General features: G+C 43.0%; 1 protein-coding gene across 2 annotated transcripts in view; it reads left to right on the plus strand.

The window, feature by feature from the left end:
* chid1 (chitinase domain containing 1) overlaps window positions 1–19965 on the plus strand; it is a 150007-nt gene that overhangs the window by 46894 nt on the left and 83148 nt on the right. For both annotated transcript variants that reach the window (XM_059975399.1, XM_059975398.1), the window contains 2 exons: window positions 337–443; window positions 5465–5526. In XM_059975399.1, the coding sequence (XP_059831382.1) occupies window positions 337–443; window positions 5465–5526 (169 nt within the window). The remainder of the gene's footprint in view (window positions 1–336; window positions 444–5464; window positions 5527–19965) is intronic.

Here is a 19965-nt window from a genome sequence, read left to right on the forward strand (position 1 = left end):
CATTCCATGTATTCAATGCAAAGTTTGTTCAGCTTTTCAGCCCATTTCATTCAGATAAATTTGTAGTGATCTGACCACATTGGATGAACTGGCTTTAATGATCTTTAAATAATATCTCTCCCAGCTATCTTCTCCGCACAGCAGTCCCAAATACCCTGTGTGCCCAGTGCCTTAAAATCAGTAGGGGTTTGGAACCAAAACAGAGAAACTGATCCAATAATTGAATAAATTAGTTCTGTGGTGAATGGAGTACTATCTGGCTCCCCAACATGTCCATCCTCACATCCTGTGTACTAGTGCTGACTTTACACTGTTTTCTGACCATTTATCCAACAGTTCCCCGTGTTCTCTTTGATGGTTGGACCTACCGCGATTATGAGAAGGTGTTTAACAGTGAGGATGAGATTGAGGATTTAGCGGAAGCCTTGGTGCAGACAGCAAAGGTTAGTCACTTAAGAGATTTTCGTTTCATCCATTCATTAGCTCTGTGGAAAACCTTAGCAAGGTTTTTCCTCCCTCACTCACTTCCTGAATAAAGCCAGGGTTCTTCTCCTCCTCTTACCTCCTCTCCCATTAGCTGTGCAGTGAATCCCTGCTAGGCCCAAGTGCTTTGAGATAGCCGATGATCGGTTATCTCCTTGAGCACGAGCAAGGGAAGGACTAATAGGACCTAACAGAATATGGACGATTCCCAACAGTAATCAGGGTGCTAAGGATGGACAAAATAGGGACGTGGGTTGGGCCAAAGCTGAGCTTGGAAGGTGTAAGTTTGGCAGGCTTGGGTCGGGCTTGGAAAGTTTGATGATGAAGTCAGTACTGTGGACTGCTTTTTCAACTGCATTGACAGATGAGGTTCAAAGGATCAGTGTGTCTGGATGTGATGTAACACTGCATGTTGAGTGACTCTCATTCCCCTGGGAAATTGTGAACAGGAGTATTCTCAACTAAGATGACAAGAATGAAGGTGGGGCCACTAAAGGATAAAGAAGGCAACATGTGCTTTGAGGCAGAGGAGGTTGGGGGGGGGGGGGGGGTTCCTAAATGAATACCTTACTTCGGTATTCACAAGTGAAAAGGACCTTGATCAGGATGAGGTTGAAATAGAAAATGAGGCCTGTGTGCTGGACAATGTGGAGATTAAGGAAGAAGTAGTGTTGGATCTTCTTAAAAACATCGATTGATAAATCCCCAGGGCCAGACGTGATGTACCCCAGGTTGCTGTGGGACATGAGAGAAGAGATCGCTGGAGCAGTAGCCATGATCTTTGATCCTCTTCGGCTGCAGGGGAGGTACTGGAGGATTGGAGAATGGCAGATGTAGTTCCCTTGGTTAAAAAAGGTAATAGGGAGAATCCTGGGAACTATAGACTGGTGAGTCTAATGTCGGTGGTCTTGCAAACTATTGGAAAGGATTCTTAAGGTTGCAACTCTGCAGATCTCTGGTGAGACCACACTTAGAGTATTGTGTTCAGTTCTGGTCACCTCATTATCAGAAGGATGTGGAAGCTATGGAGAGGGTGCAGAGGAGATTTACCACGATGTTGCCTGGTTTGGAAAACAAGTCATATGAGGCAAGGTTAGCAGAGCTGGAACTTTTCTCTTTGGAGCATAGAAGAATGAGAGGGGACTTGATAGAGGTCTGCAAGATTATGAGAGGCATAGATAGGGTGGATAGCCAGTACCTGTTTCCCAGGGCACCAATAGCAAACACCAGAGGGCATATGTACAAAGTTAAGGGAGGGAAGTTTACGGGAGACATCGGGGGTAAGTTTTTTACAGAGGATTGTGGGTACCTGGAATGACTTGCCAGGGATGGTGGTGGAGGCTAAAACATTAGGGATATTTAAGAACCTCTTGGACAGGCACATGGATGAAAGAAAAATAGAGGGATACGGGGTAGTGTGGGTTTAGTACTTTAAAAAAAAATGAATATAAGGGTTGGCACACCATTGAACGCCGAAGCGCCTGTACTGTGCTGTGGTATTCTAGTGTCTAGGGTGCTCACTTGGCTAGATAATCTTAAGTAAGGGGTTCACTCTTCTATCTCACTGTAGAATTAAATATAAACAAGCAAAGTTCAAAGGCAAGACATAATTGTAAACACCCAAAAGGGCAGTGAGTCAACAGGAATCAGCAGGACTGTGAAGGATGAAAAGGCTGCAATATCTTTGGTGATCTTAAGCTGAAGCATCCAATGAAAGCTGGTAAACCAGATGCTGGAAATCTGAATAAAACCAGGAAATTTTGGAAACACTCAGTAGGTCAGGCAGTATCTGTGGAAAGGGAAAGAGAGCTGATCAAAAAACAGAGTTAATTAACAGAAGAGCTGGTGTCAGCATTAAATGAGTGGGTTGTGAAGACAATAGGTTTATGTGGAATTGTACTTACTTTGGAGACCTGCTCTCCAAAGGACATGCACACTTCCTGTTCCTCTCCCCATGCCTTCATATCCTGCCCTTCAAATAGTTTCCATTTCTCCTTTTGAAATTTGCATTAAAGACAGGGAAGACATTGGAAAGAAATAAGAAAAGGTTGGCAAGTAGAAAATGTCCTCCCGTCTGGATGGGGTGCCCTCTGAATTCAGGTGCAAATTGTAGAATGTCTTCCTATTCTCCCTAGATGAAGGATTTAAACAAAAAATGGGAGATAAACTTAAAAGCACTTCCTAGGCAGAGATGGTGAGGAGTCTGGCTGGGGAAAATAGCATGGATTTGGTTTGAAGAAGCAGCTGATTTTATTTCTGTACTTTTGTGTTTGAACCATCATCCTGTTGACTTTTTCTGCGCAGTGTTGACCATCCCTTTTCCTATTTTACTGAAGAACCCCCATCTCTGATTCCACTTCATCTCTTCCCTTCCCTAGAGTCTTGGCATCCATTAAAGTGATATTTAAATTCATCAAATGTTACTCAAACATTAACCCTTCCATTCCCAGAATAATTCTCATGAACCTCCTCTAAATCCTGTCTAGTGCCAGCACATCTTTTATTAGATTAGGAGCCTAAAACTGCTCATGATTCTCCAAGTGCAGTCTGACCAATGCCTGATAAAGCCTTAGCATTACAGTTTTGCTTTTATGTTCTAGTCCTCTCAAATGAATGCTAACATTGCATTTGTCTCCCTTACCATGACTTATCCTGTAAGTTAGCCTGAAAAAATCCTGCATAAGGACTCCTAAATCCACTTGCACCTTAAATTTCTGAATTTTCTCTCTGTTTTAACAGTCTATGCCTTTATTCCTCCTTCTAAAATGCATTACCATACACTACACTCCATCTGCCATTTCTTTGTCCATTCTCCTAATCTGTCTAAGTATAATCCTCTATTAAAGAGCTCCCTTGAATTTAAGCAGACACACTTTTCCATATCAAATCCACTATATTTTGCTGTTCATCCTTGTCCCAGTGCCAGTTAATTATGTCTTTGATTAGGATTGCTGAAATTTCTTCCACTATGTATGAAAGTTCTATGTTTATCCCCCTACTCTTTATTTTAATCCTTTTTCTGGCATACCATCCATATCCAAGGAGGACTGGAAAATCTTGGCCTGACTCCACAAACTCCATCTGGCTTCAGATGGTGCTCTATCCGGACAGCCACCATCTCCTTATCCCACTTTTATTCTATCCAGTGTTGCTATTTCCTCCTCTTCTGCCTAATTGGCAGTCTCTGGCAGTAAGGGTGAATACAAAACATCAATATATTCCCTTAGTCATGTTTTCTGCCTCTGCATTCCCTTCCCTTATATTATTTGATTTCATGTAAGATGTTTATGTTCCCCTTTATTGCTGCTGCTCCTATTTATAGTTTCTGTATTCTGCTTTACCTGTTAAAGTGATATGAACAAGACCATCATCATATGTTCCCTTACACATTCTTTTTTAAATTCTTGCCATCTCGAACAATGATTTTCTTTTCCCCATGTATAACATCTCAGTTCAGCTGTTTTTCTTCGTTCCCCCTTCCCAGTCACTGAAATCAGCTCTTCTCCATTTGTACTTTGCAGTTGATTTTTCCTCATCCTTTCGGTGCCCTCTTGAAAAATTATTATTCCCCAAATGTCACCTGACTTGGTACACTTAACCACAGATTGAGATTTAACTGTTTTCTTCTTATTGCATGGATCAAGAAGGTGCCTGACCTGCTGTGCTTCTTCAGCACATTGTATGTATTGATCAAGAAGTTTTTTCTCCTTTATGTTCCTTCCTTTGGCCTTGTACGGTTACTTTCCCCATCTGTATTAAGTGAAATTCCATATTGTCACCACTCCCAAGTACTTTCTCTCCACTACAACTAACTATGATTTCCCTGAACCTTTTTCATAAGACTTAGTGACTTGCTCCCAACAGTGCATTTATCCCTTTGATATTCCTTAATTATAACCAAGTAGATTTCAAATGTCTTCTCCATTACATTATCCCTCTGCTATAGAACCATAGAACATTACAGCACAGAAACAAGCCTTTTGGTCCTCCTTTGCTGTGCGGAACCATTTCTCTGCCTAGTCCCCCTGACTTGCACCTGAACCATATCCCTCTCATCCATGTACCTGTCCAAGTTTTTCTTAAGTGTTAAAAGTGAGCCCACATTTACCACTTCATCTGGCAGCTCATTCCACACTCCCACCACTCTCTATGTGAAGAAGCCCCCCCCCAATGTTCCCTTTAAACTTTTCCCCCTTCACCCTTAACCCATGTCCTGTTTTTTTCTCCCCTAGCCTCAGTGGAAAAAGCCTGCTTGCATTCACTCTATCTATACCCATCATAATTTTATATACTTCTATCAAATCACCCCTCATTCTCATATGCTGCACGGAATAAAGTCCTAACCTTTTCAACCTTCCTCTGTAACTCAGTTTCTCAAGTCCCGGCAACATCCTTGTAAACCTTCTCTGCACTCTTTCAACCTTATTAATATCCTTCCTGTAATTTGGTGACCAAAACTGCACACAGTACTCCAAATGCGGCCTCACCAATGCCTTATGCAACCTCACCATAACATGCTATGTTTATAATGATGTATTTGATTAATGCTACTGACCTGTCTTACTTTAATTTTTCCATGTTTTTCCTTATTGCCTTATTGTCAGAAATATTGTTCCCAATCCTCTTTCTTTAAGAGTCCTGTAAGATTGTCACTATATTAAAATCCTACTTGTCTCACCAGCCGTTTTTCTTACTGTATTTGTATGCTTTGGACTAGTGCACCCCAAGCCCATCTAAAACTTTTTTATATTTGACTTGAGTACAATCCTCCTTTCTCAGGGCTAGTTTGTGATTTGTTCCACTGCCTCATCTCCTCTGCCTACCTTGTTTTTCATTTAATTTTCTATCCTGGTGCCTGATATTTTAAACCTTTCTCCACACTGCTTGTTGGCTTCACATTAGGGCATGGACTCCTTTGCACTGGAGTCATTGTCAAGTTTTCCCTGCGCAGTGATGTTTACTTTTGGTTTCTTTTCCCTAGGCTGACCAGTTTGATGGCTTTGTATTGGAGGTGTGGAGCCAGCTTGGTGGACAGAAACGGAAGTAAGTGGAGTCAATGTTAATATGAGGGAGGGACTGCTGAGTGAACAGGTACAAGGGGTTATCTGCTCTTGGATTTGCTTTGTCTAATGTCGGGACAATTTAAGTGCAAATGAAAAAAAGAAAATGAAGCCAGCAGTGAAGGTTATTGAATGCTCCACTGTTCGGTAAGATCACAGCTAATATGATTTTCCTGTCCAATGTCCATAACCTTTGAATGATACTAGTTTCCAAATTCTCTCTATCTCAAATAACAAAGTCTCCACATCACTCTGGAGTAGTGAATCTAAAGAGTCTCCTCAGCCCACTGAGTGAAGAAACTCCTCCTTGTCTCAGTGTTAGTTGGATGACTCCTTGTTTTATATCCATACACTTTAGTTTAAATTTTCACCCAACAGAGGGGGCATCTTCTTGACATCTACTTTCCCCTTGGCTTCTTCAGCTTCAAGGAGATAACCCTAGTTTATTCAGTGTCTTCTGAAATGCAAGTCTGGGTGTCATCCCAGTGAATCTTCGCTGTGTCACTTGGAGGGCCTGCTGTCTCACCAGGCTGTTGGTGAGAGAGCAGGAGAAGAGGCAAGTGCTATATCCTCTATGGTTTCAGGGGAGAGTGCCAAGGGAGTGGGAGGTATGGGGAAGGGTGGTGAGAGACGTGGACCAAGAAAGCAGGGGTGATAGGCGAAGATGTAACTGGTGGTGGAATTGGATTGGAGTTGGTGGAAATGGCAGAGGATGATGAAGGCTATGGGATGGTGAAAGGCAAGGGCTTAGAGAACTTGAAAACTGTCTCACTTAGCAAGGGAAGGGGGTTCAGAGCAAATGTCTTCAAGGGCTCCATCGACTATGGCAGAGGGAAAGCCGCAGTTCCTGAAAAAGGACATTTCCGTGGTCCTAGAGCAGAAGGCCTCATCTTGAGAATGAATGTGACAGACGCAGAGAAATTGAGAAGGAGGGCTGGTGTCTTTTCAGGAGGCAGGGAGGCAGGAGGTGTAGTCCTGGTAGCTGTGAGTCACCTGAAGAGATCCAGGTAAAGAAGAGAAGTGACAGAGTTGATCCTCCAGAGAAGGGGGACAGATGTGAGGTCACTAGATTATATTTCTGTAGAACATTAGTAGTTGGCTTTGGCAATCCAGTTGCTTCAGGTTTGCTTTTACCAATGCTAAATTTTTATTTCAGATTTATTTAATTATATTTAAGTTCCCAGTTGCTGTTATTGTAAATAGATTGCTCTTGACTAGTATTCAGCTTGGTCCCATTGCTGATAATGCTCCAAGTCCCATGAATGCTCATGTGTAAATAACTGCTTAGTATGAAATAAACTCCCCTGTCTGGTGTGTGCTGCCCTTCTGGGAACCAGCTCAAACCCTGTCCTCTGCTTGTGCTCAGTGAAGAGGCTGCAGCTTGGTATGCAGTGGGGCTCAGGGCTGCACTCTGCTGATACAGTGAGTGGTCTGCTGAGTCTGATAGCCGGTAGCAGCTGTTCAATGTGCTTGCACTGCTCTAGCCAGGCCAGAGGTTGCAACAGTGGTGATTGGGGTGACGGGTCTCTGTCAATAGTGCTCCTCCCTGTTAATACTGTCTTGCTGATATTTATTTATTGAGACACAGCATGGAATAGGGCTTCTGGCCCTTCAAGCCGTGCTGCCCAGTGACCCTCGATTAACTGAGCCTAATCATGGGAACACTTATGGTGACCAATTCACCTACTAAATGGTTCATATTCGGACTGTGGGAGAGAACTGGAGCAGCCAGAGAAAACCCACGCATTCCACAGGCTCCTTACCGATGACGTCGGAATTGGACTCTGAACTCCAAGCTGTAATAGCGTTTTTACGCTACCCTGGTGCTAGTGTTATGATGGCTGCATCTGCTAGTGTATTAGTACCTGATTACTTGACTTTAGAGCTCTCCATTACTGACGATTTCTTTTGTCATCGGACTATGCACTGCATGCATTAAGCCTTTCTCTGCTGCTTTGCAGCCTTTTTCTTTATGTGATGCATTGTGACTGTATGGATGTGCAGTGCATTATCTGAAGATGCAGCTTGTGAAGTGTCACAGCTGCTGGAGTTGCTGTTGTACTGCTTTCATTAGTGTGGCCCAGGTAATGAAGTTCCATGGTGCACTGTAGTAGCTCCGTAAGACCTAAAATACAAGAGCTTGTACAGACACTGACTATCTCCAAACAATGTTGTCAGCATGAAGTGCTGTAACTGTTGTAAGAATGTAAAGTTTAGGAGAAGGAGTGGACTGTATAGCCCTTGTACGATTGTTGGATTAGGGTTCAACACAGACAAAATGGTAGAGGAACTCAGCAGGTCAGCCAGCTTCTATGGAGGGAAATGGACAGTTAATGTTTAGGGCAGAGACTGTTTATTTCCCTCCGTAGATGTTGCTTCATCTGCTGAGTCTCTCCACCGTTTTGCATGTGCTGTTCGAGATTTACACCATCTGCAGAATCCATAGGGTCCAGATTGTTGTTTTTACTCTGCTTGCCCATGTAGTTTTAGCTTTATTTACAGTTACGTTTGTATAATCACCTGTTTGTCATCTTTAAGTAACTTGCGGTGTATTTAGTTCTATACGTAGCTTCTTTGTCTGAAAAGCTGAAGTGTGATGCAGTCAGTACCTGACTAAACTGCTGTGTTATCTAACTGGACCAAACTGGTTTGCAAAACAAAAGGAAAGCCTGTGCTCACTTTTCTTTGTTTCAGCCAGGCTGACTCTGTCTGACCTGTACTATGTACAGAATGTTTACTGGTACAGGTTGACTTTGACCTGTTTTGTGTATAGTGTTTGCTGGTACAGGCAGACTCTGAGTGACCTGTTGTATGTATAGAGTGTTTGCTGGTACTCACTGACTCTGTCTGACCTGTACTATGTACAGAATGTTTGTTGGTACAGGCTGACTCTGTCTGACCTGTATTATGTACAGTGTTTGCTGGTACAGTCTGACTGACCTGTACTATGTACAGAGTGTTTATTGGTACAGGCTGACTGACCTGTACTATGTACAGAGTGTTTATTGGTACAGACTGACTCTGTTTGACCGGTACTACGTACAGAATGTTTATTGATACAGGCTGACTTTGACCTGTTTTATGTATAATGTTGATACAGGCTGACTCTGGGTGACCTGTTGTATGTACAAAGTGTTTGCTGGTACAGGCTGACTCTGTCTGACCTGTACTATGATGAACATCTAATAAAACTATGTGACTGTAAGATTTACACCTTATTTTTGATTTCCAACCTTCTGGACAACGTCATCTCTAGATCCAACAGGCTGCTCTGCCATTTATCAAAATTTTTGTTTATCATCTTCAGAGCCATTTTCCTGCATTATTTCCATCTATCCCTTCATTTTCTTAACCTTCACAAATCTAAGTATCTCTTTTTTCACTAACTTAGTGAAACCCCTGTTTTCTCAGGAAACATTTCGTTAGCCCTTGCTGGCAGTCTTCCGACTCTGCGCCGAAAAACCCGCGGTTCTTGGGTCATGTAAGTCTCGGGAAAACACTCTCCGGTCCTGCCAAATCCATGAGATTGGGATGTCTCTCCCACCCAAACCCTGGTTTGTGTGAATGCTGTGTGATTTGCTGCCCTGTTATAGCTATGAAAGAACAGATGGCACACTGCATATAATAAAGGAAGTATATTTATGAATATTAACTAAAGGCTTGGTAAAGAAAAGGAAAAAACAAAAAGGGCTCATTATAATTAAATGTGCACAGGCTGGAGCTCAACTCTTCCAAAAGCCATACTCACCGATCTTCAGTAGACTCCTGCACCGTGCTCCATTGATTCATGGCCCCAGCCGGATCGAATCCTATAACCAGTTTCTCTCCAGCATCTGCTCTCTTCATTTTCTGCTAACCAAAGACCAAAGCTCACACCAGTGTCAGGCACACAAAAAAAACCCCAGTCCCCTGATTGGACGGCTCACATTCCAAAGCACCCATTATCTCCAACCATAACCCAAAGACTGCTTCTGCAGAAAGAGCATTATGTGAACCACCCTGCAATGTCAGCAGTAAAACCTTTACCAGGGCATTACATTAGTCTCCACTAAATTCAATTGTCTCTGTGTGAAGAAATTCTTCTTTTACCTCAGCTAAAAGTCCTACCCTCTTACTTAGAGATTAATATTGAGCTAATGATGTCACCCAGCCTGCCAAGCTTCACGAGCATCTTGTAAGTCAATGGGATTTCCTTTCATTAATCTAAACTCTGCAAAATCTAATCTATCCGATTTCCGCGTACACCAAACCCCTCATTGTCTAGAAAACATGTACTGTCCTCCCTCTATGGAAAGTATATCCTTTTATTTCTGAACTAAGAGACCAAACCTGTAAACAATACTCCAGGTATGGTCTCAGCACACCTACAGTAAGACGTCTCTACTCAAATTCTGTTGTAATAAAGGCCAAGAAATTGTTTGCATCACTCACCACCAGCTGCATGTTGGCTTTCGGTGCCCTGTGTGCAAGGATACCTATGAACATCAACATTGTTCAGTCTTGAAATTATGCACCATCTTAGTGTTACTTCATGGGTTACTTCATATTTTTGCATGTTCATATAGCAAAGAAGCAGGCACTTCAGACCACCACAATCATACTGGCTCTATTGCCCTTGCAATGTATATGTGCAAAGCTATGCAGCAAGTTAACCACCTTGTCAAAAATAACCCAAGACAGAAGCTTCCTTCAGGGTTTTTAATGAGGTCTTACTTGTGAAACTGCAGGAAGTTAAGTAAAGTAAGTATTAAATTCAATACAGAATATAGTAATATTGTGAATTCTTCTCACAGCTGGAGCTATCCAAGGTAATACACACACTCCATACTACATAACTATGCCACGTAACCAAGAGTAAACTCGTGGCACCAAAATATCTTGATAATGATAGGTGATAAACATACTGATTGATTCAAAATATATCTTCTAAATGTTTACTGAAATTAACAGAACGTAAGACTCACAGATACTGCTGTTTCAAGGGCAAATAAAGGGAAAATGGAGATGGATGTCTTTCCACTGTGTGCTTCAAATTGAATTCCAAGTTAATCCCTGCAGGAAATGATATAAAAAAATTTGCATATGGGAAGTGATGTTCTTACTGTGCCTCGAGGCCAGAAGACTTCTGCCCAGCATCCATAGGATGTCAAACTTAACTACTGAAACTATAAGTCAAATAACTTATTTTGTTAAGTCTTTGGCAAAGAAAGATAGTCTCAGACACAGATCTTGAAATTAGCCTTACTACATAGTCTTTAACCATTCTCATTTTGAAAATGCTGGTTTTGATGACATACTTGCTTGTGGTAATCTCTGATGAGTAGAGAGGTGACATGATGCCTACCTGCTGTGTGCATACATCTACTGATGCTTCTGGACACATCATCAGTGATGTTCCTGGAATCATCGGGTGTTTCGGGTCTTTCAACATCATACACCGTTCTCCAGGTGACCCTGCCGGGTCTGATCAGACCCCAGCTTGTGTCCAGATGGCTAGCTACACATGACTCCATGGCTCCCCTCTCAAGCCACAGCCACCTTGAGGCCCTCTCTGCCGCATCGGTGGTACTGCGGACGGCTCTCCTCTTCCTCTCTCCCTCGATGCCCAAATTGCTGTAGGCTCTGGCTAAGGAACAGGCTGCATATCCCCTACAACCAGCTTCCACTGGGAGACACCTTGCTCTCCATCCAGCCTGCTGGCAGTTGCTGACCAGTCCTGCATACTTAGAGAGCTTCCTTTCAAAGGCCTCTTCCAAGTGATCTTCCCATGGGACTGTCAGCTCCAGCATCACCACCTGCTTGGTAGACTCAGTCACAAGGACAATGTCTGGTCGCAGGATGGTGGCTGTGATATGTTCAGGGAACTTCAGCTGCCTTTCGAGGTCCACCAACAGCTGCCAGTCTCTTGCAGAGGTCAGGATGCCTGCCGATGTTCTTTTGCTTCGCACACTCCACTCCTGTGCTGATGGCTTCAGCGATGGTCTTCAGGACCTGATCATGTCTCCATTGGTACCAAACCTCCCCAAGTGCTCTTGTGCTGCCGCTGAGGATGTTCTCCAGGGTTCCTCGCTTGGAACACAGTGGGTACGCAGATGATTCTGCTTTGCCCCATGTGTGCAGGTTTGATGGACTTGGAAGCACATCGTACACTGCCTGGATGGGAAATTGGATGCAGTGTGGTTCGGCTTTCCAAAGCTCAGCCCAGATCACTTTCCTCTCCACCCCTTTCTCCCATCTTGTCCAAGCTCCCTGTTGCTTCATTCCCACCGCCTTGCAGGTTCTCCTCCACTGCCGCTCTCACCTCCTCCTGAACTAGATGGTGCCTTTCCTTCCCTCTGATGGTGTCCATTTGGGGAGTTGGAAAGAATTCTCGCCCAGCTCTGCCTCATATGACCACTCCCACCAGCCACTTGTGACGCAGCCTTTCCTCTGCTTCCTGAACAGCTTCCTCTGCCCTCCACTTCCTGCCAGTCCTCACTTGGATCCCTGCTCTAGCCACCTTCGGATCACTTGAGTCCCTGTACTGTATCACTTCTCTGGCTCTTGTTACTTTGAATTCCTCCTCCAGGGATTTGAAGGGCAGTTGCAGTTTATTGTAGAGTGCGATGCTGCTCAGGCTCCTTGGCAGCCCCAGCCATCTTCTGAGGTGCTTACTGACCCTCCTCTCTAAGGTTTGCCCATAATGATGACTGGCTGAGTTACCTGTAATGTGACTTAATACACCCTCAACTCCCAGTAGCCCCTCAGTTTCAAGAAAGGGACAGTGTTTACTAATGGAACTTTGGTTTGAGAGAAGTTCCTGTATACTATGTTCCTGCAACTTCTACAGATGTACTGTGGAGTACACTCTGACAGGCTGCATCACTGTCTGGTATGGAGGGACTACTGCACAGGACCGAAAGAAGCTACAGAAAGTTGTAAAGTTAGTCAGCTCCATCATGGGTACTAGCTTCCGTAGTATCCAAGACATCTTCAAGGAGTGGTGACTCAGAATGGCGGGGTCCATTATCAAGGATCCCCATTGCCCAGGTCATGCCCTCGTCTCATTGTCACCATCAGGAAGGAGGTGCAGAAGCCTGGTAATTTCCATGGTGCTGAGACTATGAAGACTTCCTTGTCTGGTGTGCTCCGTGCCCACTAATATGATGAACTGAGAAACAAGTCTTTGGGCCTGCAAAAGAAACTGTGCCGAGGTTCGGATCCGAGGACTCGTTTTTGGTCCAGAATGCTGTTGTTCGCTGTTGTTCACTTCAATTGTTTGTATTTTTTTCTTTTTCTTGCGCATTGAGAATTGGTCTTTTTATTTTTATTTTCTTTTTTTCTTTAAATGGGTTCTTTTGGGTTTCTCACTTTGTAGCGATCAGTGAGCAAGCAGATCTCAAGGTTGAACATTTAATAATAAATGTACTTGAATCTTGAAGGCACACACTCAGCAATTCAGGAACAGCTTCTTCCCCTCCGCTATCCGATTCCTAAATGGACATTGAACCCAAGAACACTACCTCATTTTAAAAAAAATACATTTTTGTTTTTGCACTACTTTTAATTTAGCTATTTAATACCAATTTAATACCATATTAAATACCAATATTAAATATTAATATTTATATTACTAAACATACTTACTGGAATTGATTGATTGATTCTAAATGATCATGTATTGCATTGTACCGCTGACACTAAGTTAACAAATTTTGCGACATAAACTGGTGATATTAAACCTGATTCTGATTCTGCTTCCGATCTTGTTGTGGATCAGCAAGAAATGCTGGGCCAGTTAACCATGAGGAGAGAGTGAGCTGATTAGCTTGGATCCCCTTGTGGCATGATCATACAGGTTGACATCACTAGGAACGTAGTTCCATTGGCTCTTCTGGGTTGATCACCTGACAGGTTATTTAATATTATGTATATAAACCCAGTCTTGTTCCATTAAATATATAACTGAGCACAGTCTTGCTATTGCTAAAGAACTTGATATTATCCAGTTCTGTGTCCAACTTGTGGGTTATCATCCCTGTAATTTCAACTATTAGAACAGCAGCACCAAGTTCAAGCCTTGGTATGGTGAGATCCGGTTAGGGAGCAAGATATACCTTGCCCAGGATGAATACAACTTCACTATATCCAGTTCAGCATCTGTGACCTTCAGATATGCACCAGCAGCAGTAGCTTTAGCTGACAGACCATAGAAGATGCAGACCTCTTTCTTTTGGGCAGTAGATAGTGGAACTGTTATGTAGGTTCCTGGAATTTTCAAACATTTATGATCCTGAAGGGAAGAACCCCACTGCTGCCACTGTTCATGTATTTCGTTAGGGAGTGGGGCATCCCTCCACAAGTATCCGAGGTCATCTCTCTTAACATGAACCGTCCCTGGATACTGACTGAAGCAGCAAATCCAAGGGGGTCAGATGGGCTGTTGATAGCAGGCCACAACTCGTAAAGTGTCTTTTGGTATCAGCAACCTGGAAAGTAAGGGTGTTGATAACAAGGTCCCATCCAAGGCCCAGACTGTGCTTCACAGGAGAGAGGTCCTGTCCAAGGGGGTCAAATGGGCTGTTGATAACACAGCATGACATATAAAAGATCTTTCGATATCAGTGACCTGGAAGTGAAGGGTGTCAATAAAGAGGTCCCCTCCAAGGCCTACACTGCACTGCACAGGAGGTAGGGCTTGTCCAAGGTCAAGTTCTGTAGTCCTTTGGCCGGATCGTCAGACATTCCACAGTCTAAAGACATACTGGTTAGTAGGTTAATTGGTCATTGTAAATAGTTTTGTGATTAGTTTAGGGTTAAATTGGGTTGTCAGGGGTTACTGTGTGGTGGGCTGGAAGGACCTATTCAGCACTGTATCTCTAAATAAATGGACAAAGGTGGGGAAACGTTGCATGACCTCAGCACTGTTGGCTGCAGCCCAACATTAGACTGTGACGACATGTTTTGTGCTGCTTTCAACATGCTAACTGATTCTGCACTAGAAAATGATTTAAGTCTATCATTAACATGGAAATGTCTCTCTATATAGCTCTGTGCTTCAGTCCCAAGCTCCTCCTCTCTTTCGGTTAATGCCATTGATAGTCACAGCTGGTGAGGGTCAGTTACCAAATACATGAACCCTCATGTGGTACTCCAGAATCTCCTTGTCCAGGTGGTGGTCATGAAACCTCAAGTATCTGAGATAGGCTTGATGATCCTCTCTCACTAGGAATCTGTGGAACATTAGTTCAATGTCTAGTTGTAAAGCGCATGAGAACCCCGAGCAAGCTGTTGTTGAGGGCTGGACCCTACAAGAGAACATTTTTCAGTGATATGCCTTTGGACTGCACACTTGAATCAAAGAAATTTATATTTGTACAGGGTTCTGGGGATGGTAAACACCAAAATTGGCCAAATACCAGTTTTCTTTGTCGGGATCTGGTGGAGGCACTAACTCAGCATGACTGTTCTTGAAGAGCCTCTCCATGAACTCCAAGTGATGGTCTTTCATTTCTGGCTTCCATCTCAATAGTGACTGAGGGACACGAGTCAAATGAGGGCTTGCTCTCAGTTGTTTGCTAGGAGATGTTGTGGCAAGCAAAAAGGAAAGGGAGCTACCCAACTGTTTGACTTGATTTGCTAAACTCCTTGTTCATGATTCAAAAAAAAGTCCTTTTCTTTGATAGAAGGTGCCAGCTTATAAACACCTTCCGAGTGACAGAAGACAGCTTGCCTAAGTCTGATTGAGCAGAGGTAAATATAGTATGCCACAGGGCGGTTTGCTTATCAACCATCTTCTGCTTCATTCAGATTCCACTCTCACAGGGTCTGAAATCAGTTGGGTGCCTGTTCTCCAGGACATTAGTCCGAAATGTACTGTGAGCACCATCAGGGCAAACTTCACCCACTGTGACCCAATCCAGGTCTGGCAGTAAGGTGCATCATGCCTACCATTGTGCTGCTCGCATACCTTATGTGCATGGATGGTGTCTCTGCCACTCAGCAGAAATGTGAAAGAACCCTACTGTTATGCTCTCAATTCCAATAACATGTCACTCAAAGAGTAGGGTAAAAGTGAAAAGGAGAACTTGGAATGGGACATTACCTGCCTTGGGCATGGAAGACAAGAGTTGGTGTTTTGTGAAGGAGGTTGGGCAGTACACCTTTTACTTAGAAGTTGGAACTGGTGAAGGCTGCAGTTGAAAGGCAGGAGGTTGTTCATTGAGCTCTACTGGTACAGGAATTGGGAGGGAGGGGAGGCAGAGAGAGAGAGAAGGGAAATGCAAATCTATGATTGGGACAGAGGATGGAGGGTCTTCTGCATGACAATGAAATCTATGAGGCTCTTACATTGTTGTGAATTGGATAAAGTTAGGGATGTAATTTGCGTGTTGTTCTGTGAGGATGAAAGAGCAGGAGTACCTATGCTACTCAGGACAGTACACAAATCGGGAAAATATTGCTTCCCTTATAACTCTTTTTCTCCAGCACACAATGCATCATGCTGTAATGTTTACACACTGCCTCCTAGAAACTGGATAACGGGACATTGTGCATTGACAGACTTTGTGACTGGGTTTTAGGTTTTGAGTATAAATCACAAGCATGTGATGACTGAAGGAGTCAGTGCAGATGGTGAAGCTGTGCATGGTCCTCAGGATATGGAGAATGTGGGCAGCTGCCACCTGGAACAATACAATAGGATGTTCCCGGTGCTCATAGCCTTGGCTTGCAGGAGCAGAGCTGTCTGGGCATAGTGTGTGGATGGAGTTCAGCTCGAAGAAGGTCCACGCTCTCTGTCACCTATTAGGTAGAAAACATGACGTTCTGGATAGTTTGTCCTTCAAATGAATTGGAACTCAAGTGGCTCCCAAGCCACCGCTGACACTTAGAGGTCTTTGGGGGGCAAAAGCAAAAAGAGTGATGAATGCAGGATTGAAGGTGTTATATTTGAATGCAAGCAGAATACGGAATAAGGTAGATGATCTTGAGGCGCAGTTAAGACATGGTGGGCATCACTGAGCTATGGCTAAAAGAAGATTATAGTTGCGAGCTTAACATCTAAGGATACACATTGTATTGAAAGTTCTGGCAGGTAGGCAGAAGAGATGGGGTGGATATGTTGGTTTTTAAAAAAAAATCAAATCCTTAGAGGTGAATTGTAGAGTCTTTGTGGGTAGAGTTAAGAAACTGCAAGACCAAAAAGACCCTTATGGGAATTATGCAGTATGCAAGCTTCTGACAGTAGCCAGGATATGAGATATAAGTTACAATGGGAGACAGAAAAGAATGTAAAAGGGGAATGTTATGATAATCATAGGAGATTTCAATATGCAGGTGATTGGGAAAATCAGGTTGGTGCTGAATCCCGAGAGAGAATTTTTAGAACGTCTATGAGATGGTTTTTTAGAACAGCCTCTGGTTGAGCCCACTAGGGAAGAGGCTGGATTGGATGTTGTCTAATGAACTAGATTTGATTAGGGATCTTAAGGTAAAGGAATCCTTAGGAGGCAGTGATCATAATATAATAGAATTCATCCTGCAGTTTAAATGGGAGAAAATAAAGTCAGATGTATCAGGATTACAGTGGAGTAGAAGGTATACAGAGGCACGAGAGAGGAGTGGGCCAGTGTTAATTGGAAGAGGACACTAGCAAGGATGAAGGCAGAATAGCAATGTCTGGAATTTCTGGGGGCAATTCAGAAGGCACAGGATAGATACATCCCAAAGATGAAGATGTATTCTAAAGGGAGGATATGCAACCGTGGCTGACAGGGGAAGTCAAAGACAGCATAAAAGGAAAAGAGAGGACATATAATGTAGCAAAAATGGTTGGAATCTAGAGGATTGGGAAATTTTTAAACACCAACAGAAGACAATTAAAAAACCATAAGGAAGGAAAAGATGAAATATGAAGGTAAGCTAGCCAATAATATAAAAGAGCATACTAAAAGTTTTTTCAAATATGTCAAGAGTAAAGGAGAGGAGAGATTGGATATCAGACCACTGGAAAATAATGCTGGCAGGGAGTAGAAGTGAGTGTCGTTGATATTATGAAGTGCTTGGGAAGTTGAAAGACTTGAAGGTAGATGAGTCACCTGCATCAGATGGACTGCACGCCTGGGTTTTGAAAGAGGTACAGTGTCTATAAGAGGTATTCCCCCCTCCCCCAAGAAGTTACCATGTTTTATTGTTTTACCACATTGAATCACAGTGGATTTAAGTTGGCTTTTTTGATCAACAGAAAGAGACTCTTGTGTCAAAGTGAAAATAGATCTCTATAAAGTGATCTAAATGAATTACAAATATAAAACACAAAATAATTGATTCACCCTCTTTAATTATCACTGGCGTAGCCAATTGGTTTAGAAGTCACATAATTAGTTAAATGGAGATCTGTATGCATTCAAGGTGTTTCAAATGATTGTGGTAAAATACACCAATGTCAGGAAGGTTCAACTGCTGGTGAGTTGGTATTCTGCAAAAGCTACACTGTAAAGACAAATGAACACTCCAAGTAATTCTGCGAAAATGTTATTGAAAGGCACAAGTCAGGAGATGGATGCAAGAACACTTCCAAGTCACTGAATATCCCTAGGAGTACAGTTAAGTCAATCATCAAGATGGAAAGAATATGACACAGCTGTAAATCTGTCTAGACCAGGCCGTCCTCAAAAGCTGAGTAATTGTGCAAGAAGGGGTCTTGTGTGGGAATCCACCAAGAAACCTATGACAACTCTGGAGGAGATACAAGCTTCAGTGGCTGAGATGGGAGAGATTGCATAGGTTGAGTCAGTGGTAAGGAGGGCAAATGCAATGTTAGCATTCATTTCAATAGGACTAGAATATAAGAGCAAGGTTGTATGCTGAGGCTCTATAAGGTATGGTCATACTGTACTTGGAGTATTGTGAGCAGTTTTGGGCACCTTATCTAAGAAAGGTTGTGCTGGCATTGGAGAGAGTCTTGGGGAAGTTCATGAGAATGAAAGGGTCAGGAATGAAAGGGTTAATGTATGAGGAGCTTTTAGATAGCTCTGGGCCTGTACTTAGCAGAGTTTTGAAGAGGGGGGGATTTCATTGAAACTTACTGAATGTTGAAGGGTCTAGATAGAGTGGATGTGGAGAGGATGTGTCCTATAGTAGGCGAGTCCAGGTTCAGAGGGTACAACAATTTAGAATGGAGATGAGGATGAATTTCTTCAGTCCCAGTATTCTTTGAGAGGAGTCTCTGTACATCCTCTCTGTGGAATGTGTGGGTTTTCTCCAGGTGCTCAAAGGGTATTGTAAGTTGTCCCATATTCAGGTTAGGATTAAATTGGGTTTGTTGGGAGCCACTGGCTTGCATGGCTCACAGGACTGGAAGGTTCTATTCTGCACTGTCTCCCCAAATAAATAAAAATTAACTCTTTAGCCAGATGATATTAAATTTGTTTAAAGCAGAGGTTGATAGGTTCTTGATTAGTCTGGGTATCAAAAGTTTACTAGGAGAAAGCAGGAGAATGTGGCTGAGAGGGATGTTAAATCAGCTACGATGGAATGGCAGAGTAGATTCAATGGGCAGAATATCCTAGTTCTGCTCCTATGTCTTATGGTCTAGTTTCCTGTCTCCCTCAAACTCCAGACACGCTAGCCATGTGTCCAGTGTCCGTTCTGCAGAAGAGTGAGCTGAGGAATGGGCTGTGCCCCTCTGCCAGAGTGTCCCATCGGACGGCTGACCTCCCTGCAGCTGACTGAAGGTTTTCAGAGTTGGGATTGACAGGCCCTTTGGATTGCACAGCTGCAGTGACTTGGGGAAACATGCCCCAGCTCCAGATGTTTGCTGAATGCTTGGTGACAAGACAGGATGTGCCAGTTACTGTGCTCTGCTGAATCACAAGTGGAAAGATACTTTAAATGTCACCATTTCCTTACGATTCAAACTTAGAACCTGAAATCCACTCACAAAATGTGTCTGAGTATAATGCTACGTGATCCAATTTCTGAGCAGTAGTGTGTAAATATTGCAACTGGATGTATAGTGTGTGACACCTCATCTATCTGTGAAGATCTTCCTCTGTTGACATGCCATTTGAGATGGGTGTAATTACTAGAAGTGGTCTGCATGGACGTGCTCTGTATTTATGAGCTAAGCTGTTATCATAAATTGTAATGTTGAGGAATATCAGGTGCACTATATGTCCTTGAGACCTTGAGCAGATTCATTGCTTTATTTGCTAGAAACTTTTGATATTTTCTTTCCCTGTAGGAACGTCTTTGAGTCATTTGTATGTATTATTGAAAATTATAAAGCTGCAGAACCTTTTTTTATTGTTCTGGAAGAACTGCACGATAGGTCAGCTGGTTGCATAGGAAAAGGAGCATGTTGTATCCAATAATTTAGTGTGTTGTGGTGGGGGTGGGGGCTGCTTCAATATCCAGTGAAATGCGATCTCTTGCTGCAGTA

Source organism: Hypanus sabinus, chromosome 7 (genome assembly GCF_030144855.1).
Source record: "Hypanus sabinus isolate sHypSab1 chromosome 7, sHypSab1.hap1, whole genome shotgun sequence".
In the NCBI taxonomy this organism is placed as follows: domain Eukaryota; kingdom Metazoa; phylum Chordata; class Chondrichthyes; order Myliobatiformes; family Dasyatidae; genus Hypanus; species Hypanus sabinus.